The sequence below is a fragment of the Podarcis liolepis genome, assembly GCF_965112155.1.
Source record: "Podarcis liolepis genome assembly, chromosome: 10".
Taxonomy (NCBI): domain Eukaryota; kingdom Metazoa; phylum Chordata; class Lepidosauria; order Squamata; family Lacertidae; genus Podarcis; species Podarcis liolepis.
This window is the reverse complement of record NC_139562.1, coordinates 20186026-20203214: the sequence shown is the minus strand read 5'-3', so window position 1 is coordinate 20203214 and position 17189 is coordinate 20186026. Positions and strand designations below refer to the sequence as shown.

At 45.7% G+C, this 17189-nt stretch overlaps 2 protein-coding genes across 16 annotated transcripts in view; both read left to right on the top strand.

The window, feature by feature from the left end:
- Positions 1 to 5340, top strand: part of DENND5B (DENN domain containing 5B) — a 101594-nt gene extending 96254 nt beyond the window's left edge. For all 9 annotated transcript variants that reach the window (XM_083461843.1, XM_083461840.1, XM_083461841.1 and 6 more), the window contains one exon: positions 713 to 5340. In XM_083461843.1, coding sequence (XP_083317969.1) covers positions 713 to 896 — 184 coding nt within the window. In that variant the 3' untranslated portion in view covers positions 897 to 5340. The remainder of the gene's footprint in view (positions 1 to 712) is intronic.
- Positions 5341 to 8055: 2715 nt separating this feature from the next.
- Positions 8056 to 17189, top strand: part of SINHCAF (SIN3-HDAC complex associated factor) — a 32717-nt gene continuing 23583 nt past the window's right edge. Inside the window, exon 1 of one of the 7 annotated variants that reach the window (XR_014516305.1) lies at positions 8056 to 8321. The gene's annotated coding sequence lies outside the window, so the exon portion shown is untranslated. Of the gene's footprint in view, positions 8322 to 9184; positions 9297 to 10094; positions 10214 to 17189 lie in introns of those variants that run through there. The other 6 variants (XR_014516303.1, XM_083462103.1, XR_014516304.1 and 3 more) reach the window with 6 other exon arrangements.

Here is a 17189-nt window from a genome sequence, read left to right as displayed (position 1 = left end):
GCTACTTTTGGAAACTCTTAGCGCAGGTTTGGGGAACCTGTGGCCTTTCAGATGCTTCTGGCTGTTCTGAGACTGATGGGAGCTGCAATCCAACAACTGAAAGGCCACAGCTTCGCCATTCCGGTCTTAGTGGGATAGGATACAATGATTTTAAATGCTTCTTCAAAATGATTCCTGCATTGTAAGGGACTGGACTAGAAGAACCCTCAGGTCCCTTCCAACTCTACAATTCCATGATTCTGTGATTCACTGATATTACCCTGTAGCTTCCAACAATGAAACCAACATTTTGCAAGTAATTACCTAGCAAAGCATCTTTAAAAGCACCGCTGCTCCCATCTGTGTTTGTTGCAGTAACCCTGGTTTAATATGCCAGTGTGCAGTGAAAGCATCGTTTGGCTTCTCAAGTTAAACTTTTTGGGAGATACCAACAAGGCTTGCTTTTCACCTTGCACAAAGACTCGAGAGGTTGGGGAAAGTGCCTGAACAGTGGTTTGCAATGGAGATGTAAGCTTACCATGGTTAATGAAAACGGTTGTTGGAAGCACTGCTTCAAACCATGGTTTCGGGTCCTGTTTGGCTGCCCATCTATAATAACGGTTGAGGGATTTGCAGTGGAAGAAAGGAAGGAAACCCTTGATTAAATGTTATGTCTGCATAAAGTATCTGGATGTACCATAAATTGATTGATGATACAATTTATTTTCTGCAGGGATCACTTCATCCCGCAGTGGATTCCCTTACTGGCGGAGTGCCCAGCCATCACTCGGATGTACGAAGAGAACGCTCTCCTGCGTGACCGCATGATGGTCAATTCTCTCATCAGAGTCCTACAGACATTGCAGGACTTCAGCATTGTCTTGGAAGGGTCGCTCGTCAAAGGGGTGGATGTGTAGTGTATGGCTTTGCAGACCCGCTCTGCCTCTCTCTTCTCCCAGGCAAAGGTTGAATTTGGGAGAGGATGGATCTGTTAAAATGCAAATGCTGCTGGTATTGCCCCACTGTGTGTTTCAAAAAACAGCTTGTTGATAGGTGAGAGTAGGGGTTGTGGGCAGATTCTTTGCTTGTGTAGTTTCCTTACTGGTCTGCCCCAAAGCCGCAAACAAGCTACGCTGCAGTATTGTAGTTTTCAAACCAGAGGTTTAGTATAAAATAGAGTATTTTCGTGTGTTCATTGTGTGTAAATAGGCTACCTTACTTCAGAAATATTACCAATATGGAACTTTTCTTAGAATCAGTGTTCTTGGGATTGGGGGAGGGAAGGAAATGTAGCCTAAAACAACTTTATAGGGTTGGGTGAAGGAGGGAAGCATTTCTTGCAAGTATGGGAAAAAGCCACTCCATCTGTAAATATTGTACAAACGTAGCGCGGGGGGGCTTTTTTGCATATTGCAGAGGAACAACTGAAGACTCTCTGGGGTAGCCACTGCTGTATTCTTCTTGTGAATGTATATTGTTTGCTCTGTTCCCTGTATGTGTTGGGGGGTCTCGTTATTCCGTTTAGATCCAAACCTTTGTTTGTGTGCATCCAATAAGCTGTGAATCATAGGATTCTGGATCCCCTCCCTGACTTTCGTCAGTCGGTGCAAGTGGTGCAAAGGAAAGTCTTCACACTGGACATGAGTTCTTGAGCTTTGAACAGTGATACACTGGATTACAAAAAGAGGAAAGCTATACTAGAGCTTTGAGTGGTTAACTGGCCTTTCAACTCTCTCTCCCTCTCCCCCCCCTCCCTCTCCCCTTTCCCCTCACTCCCCATTTGGGGTTTGGAGTTCTGTTGCAACGCCTGCTTCAGGAAACATTTTTGAAAGGGGAGAGGAAGGCAATCTCTTATCACAAACAGTTTCTGCATTATTGTTTTGGAAGGTTTAAAATGTCAGCAGCGTCCCTGCCCTGCAACTGTCTTACTCCTATGGGAGGCTGCTTATAACCTTTTAATGCTACAACTCTTCCCATGTAGACAGAAAGGGTCCGTATATAGCAAGGTGCTCTAGGCAAGACGACCAGGATGTGGGGAGTTGCCATGCAGAAATAACCTCCCATGCAGTTAGGTAAAGGCTCCCCTAAGAGATGATGCTTATGTTGCCTTAGTGGTCTGGTAGCTACTTCAGCATTTCTTCTTCCCATGTCACTTGGGTAACAGAGGAAGCCAGTAGGAGCATGGGAGGGCTTGGTACCAGCGTAGCCCTACCTGGGAGCAATGGTGGCACAGGGAAGTAGCCGCATTTTGGCTCCTCCCATGTGAACTCAGCATTGCTGTGATGCCACAGTGGCATGTGAAAGCATCCCACTGGAACAGCGGTTTGTGCACCTCATAATGTAAGGCATCCCTTGGTTTTGTGCAGAGGCAACAGATACCCAAATCCAGAGGCTATCCTGACAAGTGGATAGATGCAATATTTTGAGAAGCAAAACAAGTTGCTTTAAGCAGACCAATTTAAGTAATATTCTGCAAAAGTTAGTACTGGATAGTGAGGCAGCACAGATAGCAGATGTATCGTATAATATTCTATTCCCCCACCCTCAACTGAGAGAGTCCAAGAGAGAGGGCCCCTTAAGGCTGAAGCAGGTGGGAAACCCTGAAAGCAAAATACACTGTATTTGGGAAAGAAAGCAGCCGAGAGCATAGTGTGCAAAGCCTCTATTTATTTCATTTAACAGATTATATTCCTAAGTAGTACGCTGACAGGGAATTCTCTTAGGGCGTGATATTAAGGGTGAGACAGTATGTTCGGTGACAAACACAGGGCTCCCAAGGCTGGGGTTTGCCATCAGTGTGCAAAGTGGCAGAGGGAGAGGGGCATTTGCAAGGGAGAAATGGCAGAGAGTTGCTTCTATCAGAAACTTGCATCCTGCACACAAGTCGAGGAAAAATGGCAGGGAAAGGATTTGAGGGAGAACATGGTGGATGGAAGAAGGGTTAAGTGCATACCCAACTGCTGCCAATTTGTACTTCAACAGCAGCCCTAGCTTTGAGAACCCTGTATTTTGATGTGCAATGTGTCTTTCCGCCCTTTTTCTGGTAATGATACCTGGGACCTCCAAAGGCCCTTCACCTGTGAATTTGTTATCCAAAAAAAGAGCAGAAAGCTGGGAATGTTAACCATAAACCGGAAGAAGATTCGGAGCCAACAAGTGGCTTGCACGCATCAAGATATTTCACCAATACCCTCTGCTCCCTTGAAAAGTTAGGTGCCACCTTTGGCCGCAACATTTGCTGAAATAGCACATGAATCCCAATGCATGAAACTTGCCCTGGCAACATGACCATGAAACATGAACGCATTTGAAAATACTCACCAAAATTTCAGAACACATATTGGGGGTGGGGAGAAATTTCCAGATAATCCTTCTCAAGCAAAACCAGCTTCCTTTTTACCCTGACCATGTATTTACCTCACCAAGTAACCCCAGTCCGATGTTGATGGAAGACACGTTCCTGCAATCTCGGACATGATTTTAAATATTTCCAGAGCTAACTGTTTTGTGGAGTAACATGCAACCCCATGAAAAACTGGAGAAGTTATTTGATCTTTCATTCCTTTTCATTTACTCTGCCCTAGTTAGAAGAGAAATGGTTATTGCATTGAAAATCCAAGTCTGTACAGTTACTAGATATATTTGACCCTTCCTCGTTTTCCTGTAACTTCCAGATAGCCAATACAATTTGGCCTTCACTCCTGTTTTTCTCAAGAAACAAATGGTGGATTGTTTGTAGTTTTATCTATATTTTGCCTGTTGATATTTCTGAAAAAATCCTTTGTACTAGAGCTAAGAAGACTGAGCTAAGAAAAATGAGGATCTGGTACAGAACTGAACAGGAGAATAAAGGAATTGTCCAGATATCAATGTGCTTTGCTTTTACATGTCTCAAAACTGGCCCCAGTCGTGGAAGAAGTCCCATGTCTTGTTTTACTAAATGACAGTAAATAAAAAGCAATATGTTACTTGGATGGCTGCATTCATTCCAGAAGAATCTGAGACCTGGATTCCTTAACTGACTACCATCTCCCCCTGCATCTACTGGTTTTCTGTACTTTCCCCTTTCTGCTTTGACATTTATTTCATGACATGGGGAAAATAACCATTGATGCAGATAAAGAGAGACACCAGATAAAAGTTTTTTTGCCTGAAATTCACAGCGGGTCTCTATCCACCTCTAGCATGTTGCTCTGGACGTCTTGCTTCACTATATAATTTCTTTCTGTAAAGCATTTCATTGGAACTGGTGTGAAAGGGACACTCTGGGTGTCGAGTTTCCTTTTAGGCAATAAAGCACTGTATAAATGTGTAGTATTATAACAACCTTGAGGTATTTCTGAAGCATGAGATTGATCTCTGGTAGATTAATTCTATTTGGCATCTTCAGGAGTGCAGTTCTTCCGTTACATTTGTTTTATTCCTGTTGTGTGCAACTTTTTTGTTTAAGAAACAATTTTGATCACTTGAAACAGGTTCCCCACCCCTGTTGCAGTTTTCAGAAACTGTTCCAGTTTCTTTAAAAGAGTGAGGAAGACTTTAGTAGTCGTGGTTCTCTGGAATTTAATGTACCTTTTGAACATCAGTATTAATGAGCTTTTGTTGATTTTGAGAAACCCAACTTTTTAAGGCAACTAAGGCTTTCTGGTAACTTACCAAGTAAAAATTCTGTGTTCAGGAACAGCAGCTCTCGAAGCACTGTACATTCTTTATAGCATTGCTAAGCTAACATAGTAAGAACATTTGAAGCTATGAAGTAGAATTGCAAAGTAGATCAATAATGTAACACAGTTTATGGGTCTTTGAGGCAAACCAGAATGTGGTTGTCTCAGAGCAGAGGAAACCCCACCACTTCATCTTTCTAATTAACACTTTAGCAGCCCATTTACTTGGAGGTAAATGCCATTATTTTTTAACTGGGATTGATCTCTGAGTAAAGATGTTTGGGATGGGGCTGTTAGCTGCTTTATTGTTTAGAGCAAGTTTTAAGAGGTGGTGCTGTGACATAATTAACATTGATTTTCCTCTTCCCAATCAAGTGAAGGTGCATTTCTCATAAGGAAACGTCGTGTGTTACACTTGAAATGTATAAATATACCTGACAGAGTTTATTACAGAACTTCTTCTGCCCCCACCCTTAAATATCTTCAGAATATGTTGCTGTTTTATCTTCACGTTATTCGTAAGTTAATCAGGACTGGATAATGTTCAGGAAGTGAATATCAGTAAAAGTATTGTTATTTCAAGCACTTTAGCATACATATCACAAACTGACGTGGGTGTTTTTTCTCCAGGGTTTGGATTACTATTAAATGCAGCTTTTCATGCAATGGTATTTACAAATAAAACTGAGAACAACAATGTGTCATGTGTTGCTTCATTGGGGGGGGGGGTTTGGCTGTTTCTGTTTATATTTTGATTATGTATTTTGTGGTTTTATATTGTAATTTTGTGAACCACCTTGAGACCTGTGGGTATAGGATGCTATGGAAATTATTATTATATTTTATTTTAATTAAGGCCAATAAAATAAAAATACTTTGTAGAATTTAATAGGCTGAACTGTGGGGGTATAGCATCAACACTATTTTTAGGGATTGGGGTATGCTGTCAATATTTATTTTTCTCGTTTAGGCCCATTAAGTTCATTTTCTACTGTCCAGAGTCTCAAAGATGTGTTCTCCCAAGTCCATATGCCTGGCATCTTTGCACTCCTGTCACAGTGACGTCTACGCTGGCTTTGTCATGTACACAAAATGGAAGATGTCAGCATATGAAACAATAGGCAGGTATATTTAGAGGGTGAAAGGGTTAAAATGGCAAATGCAGACAATCCATTTGGGCATGAATAGAGACAGTAATTTCCTTCCCATTACAGTTGTTAATTGACATAGTGCAAGTTTGGTTGTGTTGTTACCAGTTACTACTTTTGTGAAGTAGTCTGCACCAGACCAAAGTGGAAAATATTGCAGAAGTAATACCAACTGAACAAAAGGCGTCTTGTACCCTAGCTTTGCTATTACTTCTTACTTTGAATTTTATTTGCAAGTCTTTAGGGTTGGCACTCTTGTAATATTTGACTGGTTGATTGACCAAAAGACTGCCTAACACAGTCTTACTTTTGTCTAATTTTCCATTAAGCTGATGATGCTTGTAGAATTGGTCTGCTACCTACTAAGTGCAATTGCCTTTAAAAAGTGGTGTTTAGATTTTAATGGTTGCATTAAATTTGCTTTTTCTGCTCGAATTTCATTTTTTTAAACATAATGTTAACTAGGCTGAACACCATGTTCCAGAATAAAAGCCAACAGGAAAATCTCTGCAGTTAATTGTTCACAATTTATGTAAACCCTACCTATCCATGTTATAGTTACAATAATGCCGTAGTTTTCTGTAACTAGCATGCATTCCAAACCTGTCTGTCAGGGACTGCCAACCTTTTTGGACCAGTGGGCACGTTTGGAAATTGGAGAGACTGCAATCCTTTACGTCTACTCAGAAGTATACTGCATTCATTGGGATTTACTCCTTACCTCTTGCCCACAAGTCTCCTTGTCCTTGCTTTCCAAAGTCCTGTATTTTTCGATCTATAAGACGCACCTAGTTTTTGGAGGAGGAAAACAAGAAAAAAAATATTCTGAATCTCAGAAGCCAGAACAACAAGAGGGATCGTTACGCAGCAAAAGCAGTGATCCCTCTTGCTGTTCTGACTTCTGGGATAGCTGTGCAGCCTGCATTTGCTCCATAAGACGCACACACATTCCCCCTTACTTTTTAGGAGGGAAAAAGTGAGTCTTATAGAGCAAAAAATACGGTAATCACACTTTCCCCACCCACCTACTTAACATGATGGCTGTGATAAACTAACCAGGTTGACTTCTCCCACCACCAAAACACAACAGCAATTCTTGGTAGTGGACATGAAAATACTTGTTGGAAAGATTTAATTGTTGAGTTGGAAATGGACCCCAGAGGATCATCTAGCCTAACCCACTGCAATGCAGACGTATGCAGGTGGCCCATACAAGGATCGAACCCAATATGTTGGCATTATCAGCACCATGCTCTGAATCAACTGAGTTGTTAAAGGAAATGCACACTTTAGAAGCACAAGTGATAATAAAACATCAACCATTTCAGTTTATTTGGTATGACTTCAGCCCTAGATAGTTTTGGTAGAATTTGAAGTCTGTATGCAACGCTTTTGATGGCCAGACTGGGCAGGTAGTTCTTTGTGCCCCAAGGGGCTTTTAAACTCCTGTTTGGCAAACGTGTTTCACAAATGTACCTGCTGCAGAACAGGTGAAGCGACTGTATGATGCTAGTAGACAGGAGACTTGAAATAGCTAGCTAGCTAGATCTACATTTAGAAATGGTTTCTCCTTGATATTAAAATTAAGAGACCGTGAATCAGGACTGGGTGACCAATGTCACAGACTGGCAGCTATTAGTTAGATATCCAAAGTCTGTGCTCCAACACTACTTGCCTACATGCACAATTATGTATTTTATTACATTTGCATTCTGCCTTTCCTCCAAGGAGCTCAGTCTAGGTGACACATGGTCTGCCCCTTGTCCCCTATGCAGTAGGCTGGTCCGAGGGATTGACTTGTCCCAAGGTCAGCCAGTGAGCTTCACTGGCTGAGCCGGAATCCCAGGTCCCAACACTTCAGCCGCCACGCCACACCTAAGTGAGAAGGCTGGGAGCTTGTGACTGTTATGAAACTAAGGCAAAATGGACCTCATCATTGACTGAAGGGGAGGCTACAGGAGAGTCACACTTGCTCAGTGATGGCCGGTGTGTATCCGGGAGGAAGCGTTGGTGCGCTCATATTCCAAACCAAACCTTGAAGCCTCGCATCTGTGCATGAAGAGTAGAAAATGGGCTGAGAAAGGGAAGCGAGCTCATTCATTCATTGCCCTACAAGAAGATTTATGTCCTTTTAACCGAAGAAAATCCTGAATGGGCAGCGAGAGCATGAGCAACCGCGGCAAGAGACGTTCCTTCCTTAGAATCTCCCTCCCGCAAATCTAGTCCCGCGTGCGTGCAACGTCACTTCTGGCGTCACAATGACCGGGACCTCCCCCGTGCTTTTCCTTCCCATGCTTTTCGCTCGGCCCTTTTCTCCCTTAAAAGGACAATGGTACGCGCATGCAAAAGAGCTCGATTGAGGAGTACGGAGTCGTGGGAACCGCGCATGCGCACACCGCCTGGAAGTTAAGCCAATGACTCCAGAGCTTGCATCTCTCCAGACGCAGGAGCGAGACAACGAGACCGCGCAGAGGAGGAGGGGGGAGGAAGATCGCTCCGCACAACCCAGCACGCTATTGATTCGTTGGAGGTAAATCCTTTTAAATGTTCGTCGTTTCCAGTTGGGAAATATAGATTTAAAATAGTAGCCGTACATCTGAACGACGGGGAGCGGGGTGGGACAAGTTTTGTGCTCTTTAATTTGTGCGTTTTAAATTTTTTAATTAACCTGCCTTTCTGCAAGCAAACTAGTTATCAAGAGGATGTCGTATATACATGCAAGGGGGGTGTTTGTAGGTGAGACGGTGTGTAGCTGGCGTTATTCTCTGGAATGCTTTGCACTTTGGAGGGGTATCCTGTGGCGGAAGAAACGGGGGCAGCGAAACGCTGCTTGTATTGTTGTAGGTCGAGCATGTGGCGGAGTGGCGACTCCGGCCCCCCATGAAGGAAAACAGTTGTAGGATGAGTTTCTCTATCTGTTCCACTACCCCTCCCAATTGAATCCGGTTTGTTCGACCCCATCGTCAAGAGAACTTGGAAATCGCTGGGTGTTTTAATGCAGTTAGTGCTTTGGACCGCGGTCGGGCCCCGGAGCGGGGAGTTCCCAGTTTAAAAAAGTTGTTTGTTCGCTCCTCTCTCGTAACAGAAAGGAAGCGAGGTGATTGCTGCAATCCCGGCTACCCTTCACAGTGGAATGAAAGTTAATGGGTTTCTACTTCCGAGTAATAAAATGTGGGATTTGGGGCAGCAATTTGCTGTGCACGGCGTGTTGGCGGCGGTCAGATTTGTGTTGTCCGTTACAGCTATGGACGCGGGACCGGCGACAATGGGAAGCAAAAGGGAGGGGGAGGGGGAATAAGGTTTGCAACAAATCCCTCGAGGTCGGCTAAACCGACTTAGGATTCGAGGCGAGGTTTGGAATGTTGGCGACGCGGGCGTTCCATTTCCGAACGTTCCCCGGGGTCCGTGTTCCTTTCTGCGAGTGATACACCTGTAGATCGATTCCGCGAGGGGAAAGTTGCACCGCGTTGCATGGCAAGCGGGTAACAGCCATGGCGGTGTCGGGGTATGTTTCCTCGGAGGAATGGGAAAGACAGCAGGACAGAGGCGGGGCGGGTTACCCTTGGGGTGGTTTGCCCATGCCTTTTAGAGGTGACTCCAGTTTCAGCCGCAACTGAGTTGCTTGAAACGAAGGGATCTTTTGTTTTTGTGCAATCTGTCATGACACGTGCTCCGAGCTACGCAAGTCGTTTAAAATTGCAATCCTAAAGCTACTTACCAGGGGGTAATCCTTATTGAACAAAACTGGACTTCCTTCTGAGTTGACATGGTTAGGATTGTGGTGTTAATCTCGGGTTTTTTTAATATAAAAAAATTAAAAAGCTGTTTATCAGACTACCTGGATTAATAAGGCTACATACCATGTCATTAACTATCTGAGTTGGGTGGGTGGTAATGCGGCCTGGAAGGGGGGGGGGTATCCTGCCACTTTCAAAGCAGACGCTCTTAAAAGTACTGTATACAACTTTGATCGGAACTTTTATTTTTTAAGAGTCGCCTCGCTGCACATCCGCCCCTCCCCGCCCGCGCCGCCGTGCAATACGAGTCTTGTTTTCCTTTAAAGTCGACCTGGAACCTTTCCTCCCTTTCCCGCGCGTCTCATAAGTGTAATCTTTTGTTTTCGAATTCCACTCCGCGGAAGCAAACAGTCCCGGCTACTACCTTGTTTGCCGCATGTAGGCAAAACAAAGGGCTTATATAGAGCATGTGGCTGCTGGGCTTTGCAAACGGCGCGGAGCGCGAGAGGCGGGGCGGGGGGGGAGAGGCGGCGGCAGCAGCGCTGCTTTCTATCCCTTGGACACATAAACACGCACGAACCGTGTTGCATCCGAAATCGGAACAGAGAAATACGCACGAGGTCGCAGCTGCTTCTTGAGGACTTTAAAAAAAAAATTCAGATACTGCGTGCGCCCCCAGTGCAAGGTACCAAGCCGCGTGCAGGGAAGAGGAGGCGGCGGAGGAGGCGTGTTTAGGTGGCTCAGAGGCAGGAAGCGCCTTCGAGGGACCGAGCGGAGTGTTGGAACAAACACACGCTCTGGTTGCTGCCTGTCCCGGGCTGTAATGTCGCTCGGTCATTAATTAACTGGGAAAGTGAGAGAGCTGGAAGGAATAGATGTCACGTTTGCCTTATTGGTACACGCTTTTGTGCATCTGTGCGGGGTTAGAGCGCGTTTCGCTCTCCCCTCGTGGCGCGTGTTTATGGGAGGTCTCGCCGATCCCGCTTTGAAGTCGGAACTGTTGCCATGTTTGAATTACGTCAGGGCAAAGCCATGAGGAGGAACCAGTTCCTACCATCGCGGGCAGATCGCGCGCTCACACCCACCCGATGTGCACGCAGGAGCTTAGCGGGGCGCCGGTGGGGGGCGGGCGGCATTAGTGAGCAGGAAGTGCTGCTGGTCGCGGCGGCGATGGGATGGAGGGGGCGGGTGGGAACCTTTAGCGTCTCTTTTGTTCTGCGAGAATGCGGAGGAGTAAAACTTTCCCTGGTTACTTAATGAGGATCCATTCCTTTGCTTTCCATCTCACACCGTGTGTGTGCGCGCACGCAGACACACACACACACATTTGGTAAGAGCGCCAGCGCAACCTGCTGTTTCTCATTATAGTTTTAATAAAAAAGCGTTCGAAACTCAAGTCTCTTCGCCTGGGATGCCACTTTCCCTCTTTCTGCGTGGGAGGCGTGCTCGTGGGAGGGGGAAAGGTGGGCAGGCTGTGCTCTTGCGCATTATATATATAAATATACACACACACATACACTGTGTGTGTGTGTGTGTGTGTGTGTGTGTGTGTGTGTGTGTGTGTAAAATCCGTGCCAGTAGCTATGATGACCCCGATCTCGTTCGCTCTCTTCCAGCCCCCCCCCTTGGGCAGAGACTACCACCAGTAGCACTCGGAGATTAGGCGGCCTCTGGAGGGGGGAATGTTATGACGCTTCCATCCATGGCAGCCCCTTACTGCAAAGCTAGTCGAAAGCGGAACAGGAAATGTGGACAGCTTTTGATTGCCTTTTATTTGTTGTGTGTGTGTGTGTGTGTGTGTGTGTGTGTAATGATTTGCAGTGCCTATGCATGAGTGAGTCCCTTCTCCCACATCCCTCCATTGTTGGCTACTTTTAACCATCAGATCCTACCAGTAAACAACAACAGTATCCTCTCTCTTGTCCAGTTGCACGTTTGGGCATTACATGGAGAGACCTCATGGCAGTGGCTGAGCTTGGCAGGTAAATTGGCACATTCTCCTCTTACATAAGTGTAGCTGTGAGTGTTGCTTCTTCTTCTTTGATGCTTCTAGGGAGTGTGTATACATATTTTGTTCTTGGGCAAGCAGAGTTCCTTGCACCTGTGCCTAAGAGAGACCTCAGAGCTTGGTGTCTCTCTGATCATTACGGCCTGTTTTGAAAAGTAGGTCGTCCTTGGCTGAGGTGGATGTGGGTGGGTGGTCTTTCCTGGAAGCAGGGCTTGCCTCTCCACGGTGAGTGGCGTGGTGATCTTCTTTTGCACAGGGTTTTGTTTAAAAATGGCTTAAATGCTTGGAAACTCTTTCCTACTTTAATCACTTTATATATGCATGCACACATCTTTCAGTGTATGGACGGAGACAGTTGAGGGTCTTCTAAAACATGATGCTCAAAGTCCCTTTGTATTTTCCCACCTCTTTTGGCGTTCATTTATAATGTGTAGAGGGGTCTTTAAGAAGCTCTCATCTAGTTTTCTCCCTGGCACAGAGAGGAGCATTCACATGCGACTTTCTATACTACAACAGAAACTCAAAGGTCATTTTGAGTGTTGTGTGGAAAATGCTGTTATTCTTATTCAGGTATTAGCAGCAAAGTAGGCATCATGGGCAGAAATTAAAGGACCTCTTTGGTAAAAGAAAGTACAGTCATACCTCAGGTTACAGATGCTTCAGGATGTGTGCTTTCGGGTTGCGCACCGCGTCAAACCTGGAAGTACTGGGACAGGTTACTTCTGGGTTTCGGCGTTCGCACATGTGCAGAAGTGCTAAATCGTGCTTTGCACATGCGCAGACACGGCGCTGTGGGTTGTGAACGTGCCTCCCGCACGGATCACGTTCGCAACCTGAGCATCCACTGTATTTATTCATACAGTGTGTAGTTAAAATTATGGAACTCCCGAAGGGGGTAGTGATTCTCACCAACTTGGATGGCTTTAAAGTAGGATTGGGCAAGTTCATGGGGGATAAGGCGATGCTGTCAGAGGCAGTAGGCCTCTCGATACCAGTTGCTGGGATATTTGCAGATAGGCAAGATGCTCTTGCACTCAGATCCTGCTTGAGGGTTTCCTACAGGCATCTTGTTGGCTACTGTGAAGAGGATGCAGGGCTATGTGGTCCAATAGGCTCTTCTAAGTTTGGGATTTAGGCTCTTTGAACTCACTGGAGTTTCATCGCAAGTAAACACGTACAGAATTGGGCTCTATCTCCTCATCTCCAAGTACTTGGTACAGTGTTTGCTTAGGTTCATCCCATTTATTATCTTTGGATTGCATCCAACAAAGTTGCCCCATTAGTGCAAGGACTTCCACCAGTGTGGTGGGACTTCCTTGCCCAGCACGCTCCCAGAATCTGCTCTGGAGGATGTGTGGGGAGGCACCACTGAGAGGGAGAAGAAGCCCCATTATGCAGACAGAAGACCTTGCTCCAGGAGGACAGTGTCATTGGATGCAACCCTTTCCGTTCTCTAGCATCAGAAATTAAATTGTCAGTATCTCAGCAGAGGGACCTGGCTTGCTTTGCATCTCTGTTACTCCATGGAGATAAAGTGTGTTTAACTTGCACCTAATTTCAACAGCCCTCTGCAGGCAAGCAGTTCAGACCTCTGACAAGTGAAGTCTGTCTCCTTATGGCCCACCAGGGAAGGAGGGAGGAGAAGGGGGCACTGGAAAGAGAGAGAGAGAAACGGAGTGGACCCACCCATTTTCCCCACTTTTGTCCCTTTGAGCTCCTGCCCCACCCCTCGCAGATTACTCCCAAAGGAATGCAGGAGAAAAGTGGCCCACCCTGTGTTTTATAGGCCACACCAATACATTGCAAGGAAGTATTGCTCAAGCAATCACAGATAATCATTCTACACCCATTTAAACTTCATTGAATAAGCGAGAGAGAGGCGGTTATCTTTAACAAACTGTGAGAGCCCAGAGTTTTAAGAAATTGTTCTTGCTACTAATAGCATTACCTAGCCGTGCAGTCCATGCTTAATTCCCACAGGATCAACCTTGTGAAGTAGCTTGCTGTTGATTGAAAGGCTGAGAGAGAGAGGCTTTCCTGTGACCACCCAGGGAGTTTTTGATAATGAAGCTTGGTAATCTGGTGATCTTTCGCAACAGAAAGAGCAAACTTGGGCCAGTGAAGAACCTGGTGAGAGTTTTAGCACATGGGTTTCTTGATCTGCAATGGCGCATTCTCTCCTTGGGATGCTCCTTTTAAAGCAGGGCTAGTCTGATTTGATAAAATTTTTTTTTTTTTACTACAGTCCCATTGATCCACCTTGGAGGTCTCTTGAAGTGAAAACACGGCTGTGTTGCATGGTCCTGAGTGTGCACTCTTGAGGAAGGATGTAAGCGTCTTGCTGGATCAGCCCATGATCCACCTAGTGGCAGAGTATGTGCAGGGCCCCATATTTGATCCCTGGTATCTCCCATCTGTAAGGGACACAGGTGGCGCTGTGGGTTAAACCACAGAGCCTAGGACTTGCCAATCAGAAGGTCGGCGGTTTGAATCCCCGTGACGGGGTGAACTCCCGTTGCTTGGTCCTTGCTCCTGCCAACCTAATAGTTCGAAAGCACGTCAAAGTGCAAGTAGATAAATAGGTACCACTCCGGCGGGAAGGTAAACAGTGTTTCTGTGTGCTGCTCTGGTTCGGCAGAAGCGGCTTAGTCATGCTGGCCACATGACCCAGAAGCTGTACGCCGGCTCCCTCGGCCAATAAAGCAAGATGAGCGCCACAACCCCAGAGTCGGCCATGACTGGACCCAGCGGCGTAGCGTGAGTCGTCAGCACCCGGGGCAACGCAAGTAATTTGCGCCCCCTAACCCGGGGCAAGGCAAGTAATTTGCGCCCCCCCAACCTGCGAGTTGCCGCGCAAACAACGCTGCTTGCCCGGAGGAGGATGGAGGCAGAAGCAGCCGCCTGAGGCTGGGCCGAGGGGATGGCAGGGCGCAGAGGCTGCCCGTGCCCGGCCAGGCGTCGGTGGCGGCGTCGGCGCTGCTGCAGCGGCTGCTCCTCCTGCGAGCAGTGAGCAGAGCGCAGCCACAGCGATGGCGGGGGGCGCGCGCGCTAGGGCGCAAGGCTGGCGGTGGCGGCGGGGAGCCCGGCGGAGGAAGGAACTTGTCCCTTCCCTCTGGACTCGCGCCCCCCCCAGATGTTGCGCCCGGTGCGGTCGGCACCCCTGGCACCCCCCACGCTACGCCACTGACTGGACCTAATGGTCAGGGGTCCCTTTATCTTTACCCTTTATCTCCCATCTGTAATGGTCTGGGAAGGCCTCTTGTCTGAAATCCTAGAAAGCTTTTGCCGGTTGGTGTGAACTCTTAAGCAGCAAACCCACAGCATAGGATCAGAATCCTGCTGAAATAGAAGTGACTTATCTTAGTCCTAGAATAGGAGGCCTTCTATAAATTACAGGATTTTACCCCGCCCACAAGTATGCTGACATCGCTAATTTGTTTGAGGGATGGGGAGGGGGGAAATACAGTAATAGTCATCGATGGAATTGGGAGAATCACAATCCCGTATTGAGATGGACTGTGTGTGTTTAAGAAGCATTGCTTAACATAGTTTTACAAGTATTGCATAGAGAGCATTTAGATTTGCATCAGGCATAGTAAAATACTGTTTTCTTGGACAGTCAGTGAATTGGATTGCATGTACCCAACCCAGATGGTCACGGGGATGGAGCAATTCCCCTGTCGAGAAAGGTTGCAGCATCTGAGACTTTGTAGTTTAAAGAAAAGCAAAGAAAAATTATGGATAGAGAAGCCAAATGAATTATACATTCCTGTATAATGTACATTATGCAAGAAATAGCAGGGTGCAGTATAACTAGGAATTTCTGCAAATACCTTCCTTTGTGCTATTTGGACAGAAGTAAAACAAAACAAAAAACCCTGACATTCTGCTATTACAAGTCTACTAATCTATGCAAGAATAGTGTTGTAAATAAAAATATGCCCTTTTCCCTTATGGGGTATCCAAGAGCCCATATAGAGTCCTTACATAGGTTCCCTATTGGTAGGAGAAAATAACAGAGGCCAACCAGAGAATATTGAGAAGCAAAGCAGCTAGTAAGCCTGATCTTTATTGATCTGTTGCAACAGGGTGCTCCCCTCACACGCAGGAGAGGAAGAGGACCCCCAAAAATTGCTGTGCAAGGGCTTATAAAGACTTTTGAAATTCCCATCCTCTAGATCAAGACCACCCCCAGAAACATTATGCATACATCACAGAAGGGGTGTAACCTAAGACCACCCCTCAGATACATCTCACCTACATCACAGAAATTTTAATGTTGTTTTTCTCCTGTCACAGTTATCTCCTGTCTGGCAAGTTACTTGATTGGATTGCCTGGGGAGCCTGGCCAGTCTTTTGTAGTGGTAAAATACTTATTTCCTGGGCCAGGTCACAGGCTCACACCTTATTCAAACAGACATATCCTTGAGACAGGATTTGTGAGGAAAGAGACAATAGGGAGGCTTTTCCAGTTTAACCTTGCAGAGAAAGGATTTGGTCAGTTTAGGAATCAAAATGGTTCCAGGTTGGTCTTCCTGTGTTGATCTATGTATGTGCAGTTATGAACATTACCATATATCTAAGACCATAAAATTCCTATCACAATAGTCAGAACTGGAAAAAGGACAAAAGAAATAGCTAAAGAAAGTATGTGACGCTACTTAACTGAATTATCAAAGATGAGAAATTATTAACTTCCAAGAAGATAAGTTTACAAAAAGATGGGTCTTACACTTCTGGAACAAACTTAATTTGTGATACTACCCCCCCTACAATTACTACTTTTTAAAAACAGGTAGGAAATACTGGTTTAAAAGAATATATAAGTCTGTACAGATGCATATCTTTTGTAAACTTCTTTCTGTTGGAAGATAACGAAGTAAATAATTTCCGTGCCTGGAGCCAAGGAATTCTCTGTCAAATGGGAGGTTTGTACTGTGGCTTGAAGATCAGTAAAAGGTTGGTGGGAGGGAAGGAAATTCCTGAGCCCAAGGTTGTCCATGATGTTAGCTGCAAGGGCTCTGCTCCTTTTATCCACTTGCAGATCTTACGTCCAGCGGTTTGGGGCTGTGCTTGGTATCATCCAGTTTTGAGGGAGAAATGGGAATAAAAGTGCAGGTAGATAAATGACTGGCAGCTCTATGTCTTGCCTAGTATGATTTGAAGTTTGGTGGAGATTGGCCTTGCATAGTGTAGGCTTAAGTTAAAAATAGTCATGTGCCAAAGGAAGAAGGGCTATCACTTGCCAGTGGGAAGCAGCAGATTCTGTTTCCGTGGCCTCCAGTTGTGGTTCAGTTTGTTCATTGTTACCCTTCGTTCTCAAAATAAAGGCTCCAGGTGTTTCCACACATGGGTGTTTTTCTCCCAGGCAAACTGTATCAAGGCTTATCATCTCCCAAGGTTGCATTGCAGAAGGTTTTTGGCAGATGAATTGGCCTTGTGAGAATGCAGATTGTCAGAAGGGGGTGGTATATAAGGCTCTTTCATGTAAGCGTGACTCTTGCAGACAGGCCGGCATCAAAGCAATAGTAAGTTTTGGAATTGCCCCTAAACGGCTGGATCTGGATTCGGAAATGAGCACCAGCATTCAACCCAAATTCCTAGTTATGGTTTGTTTTTGTTGCCTGCAGATCACTTTGAAATCTAAACTTGG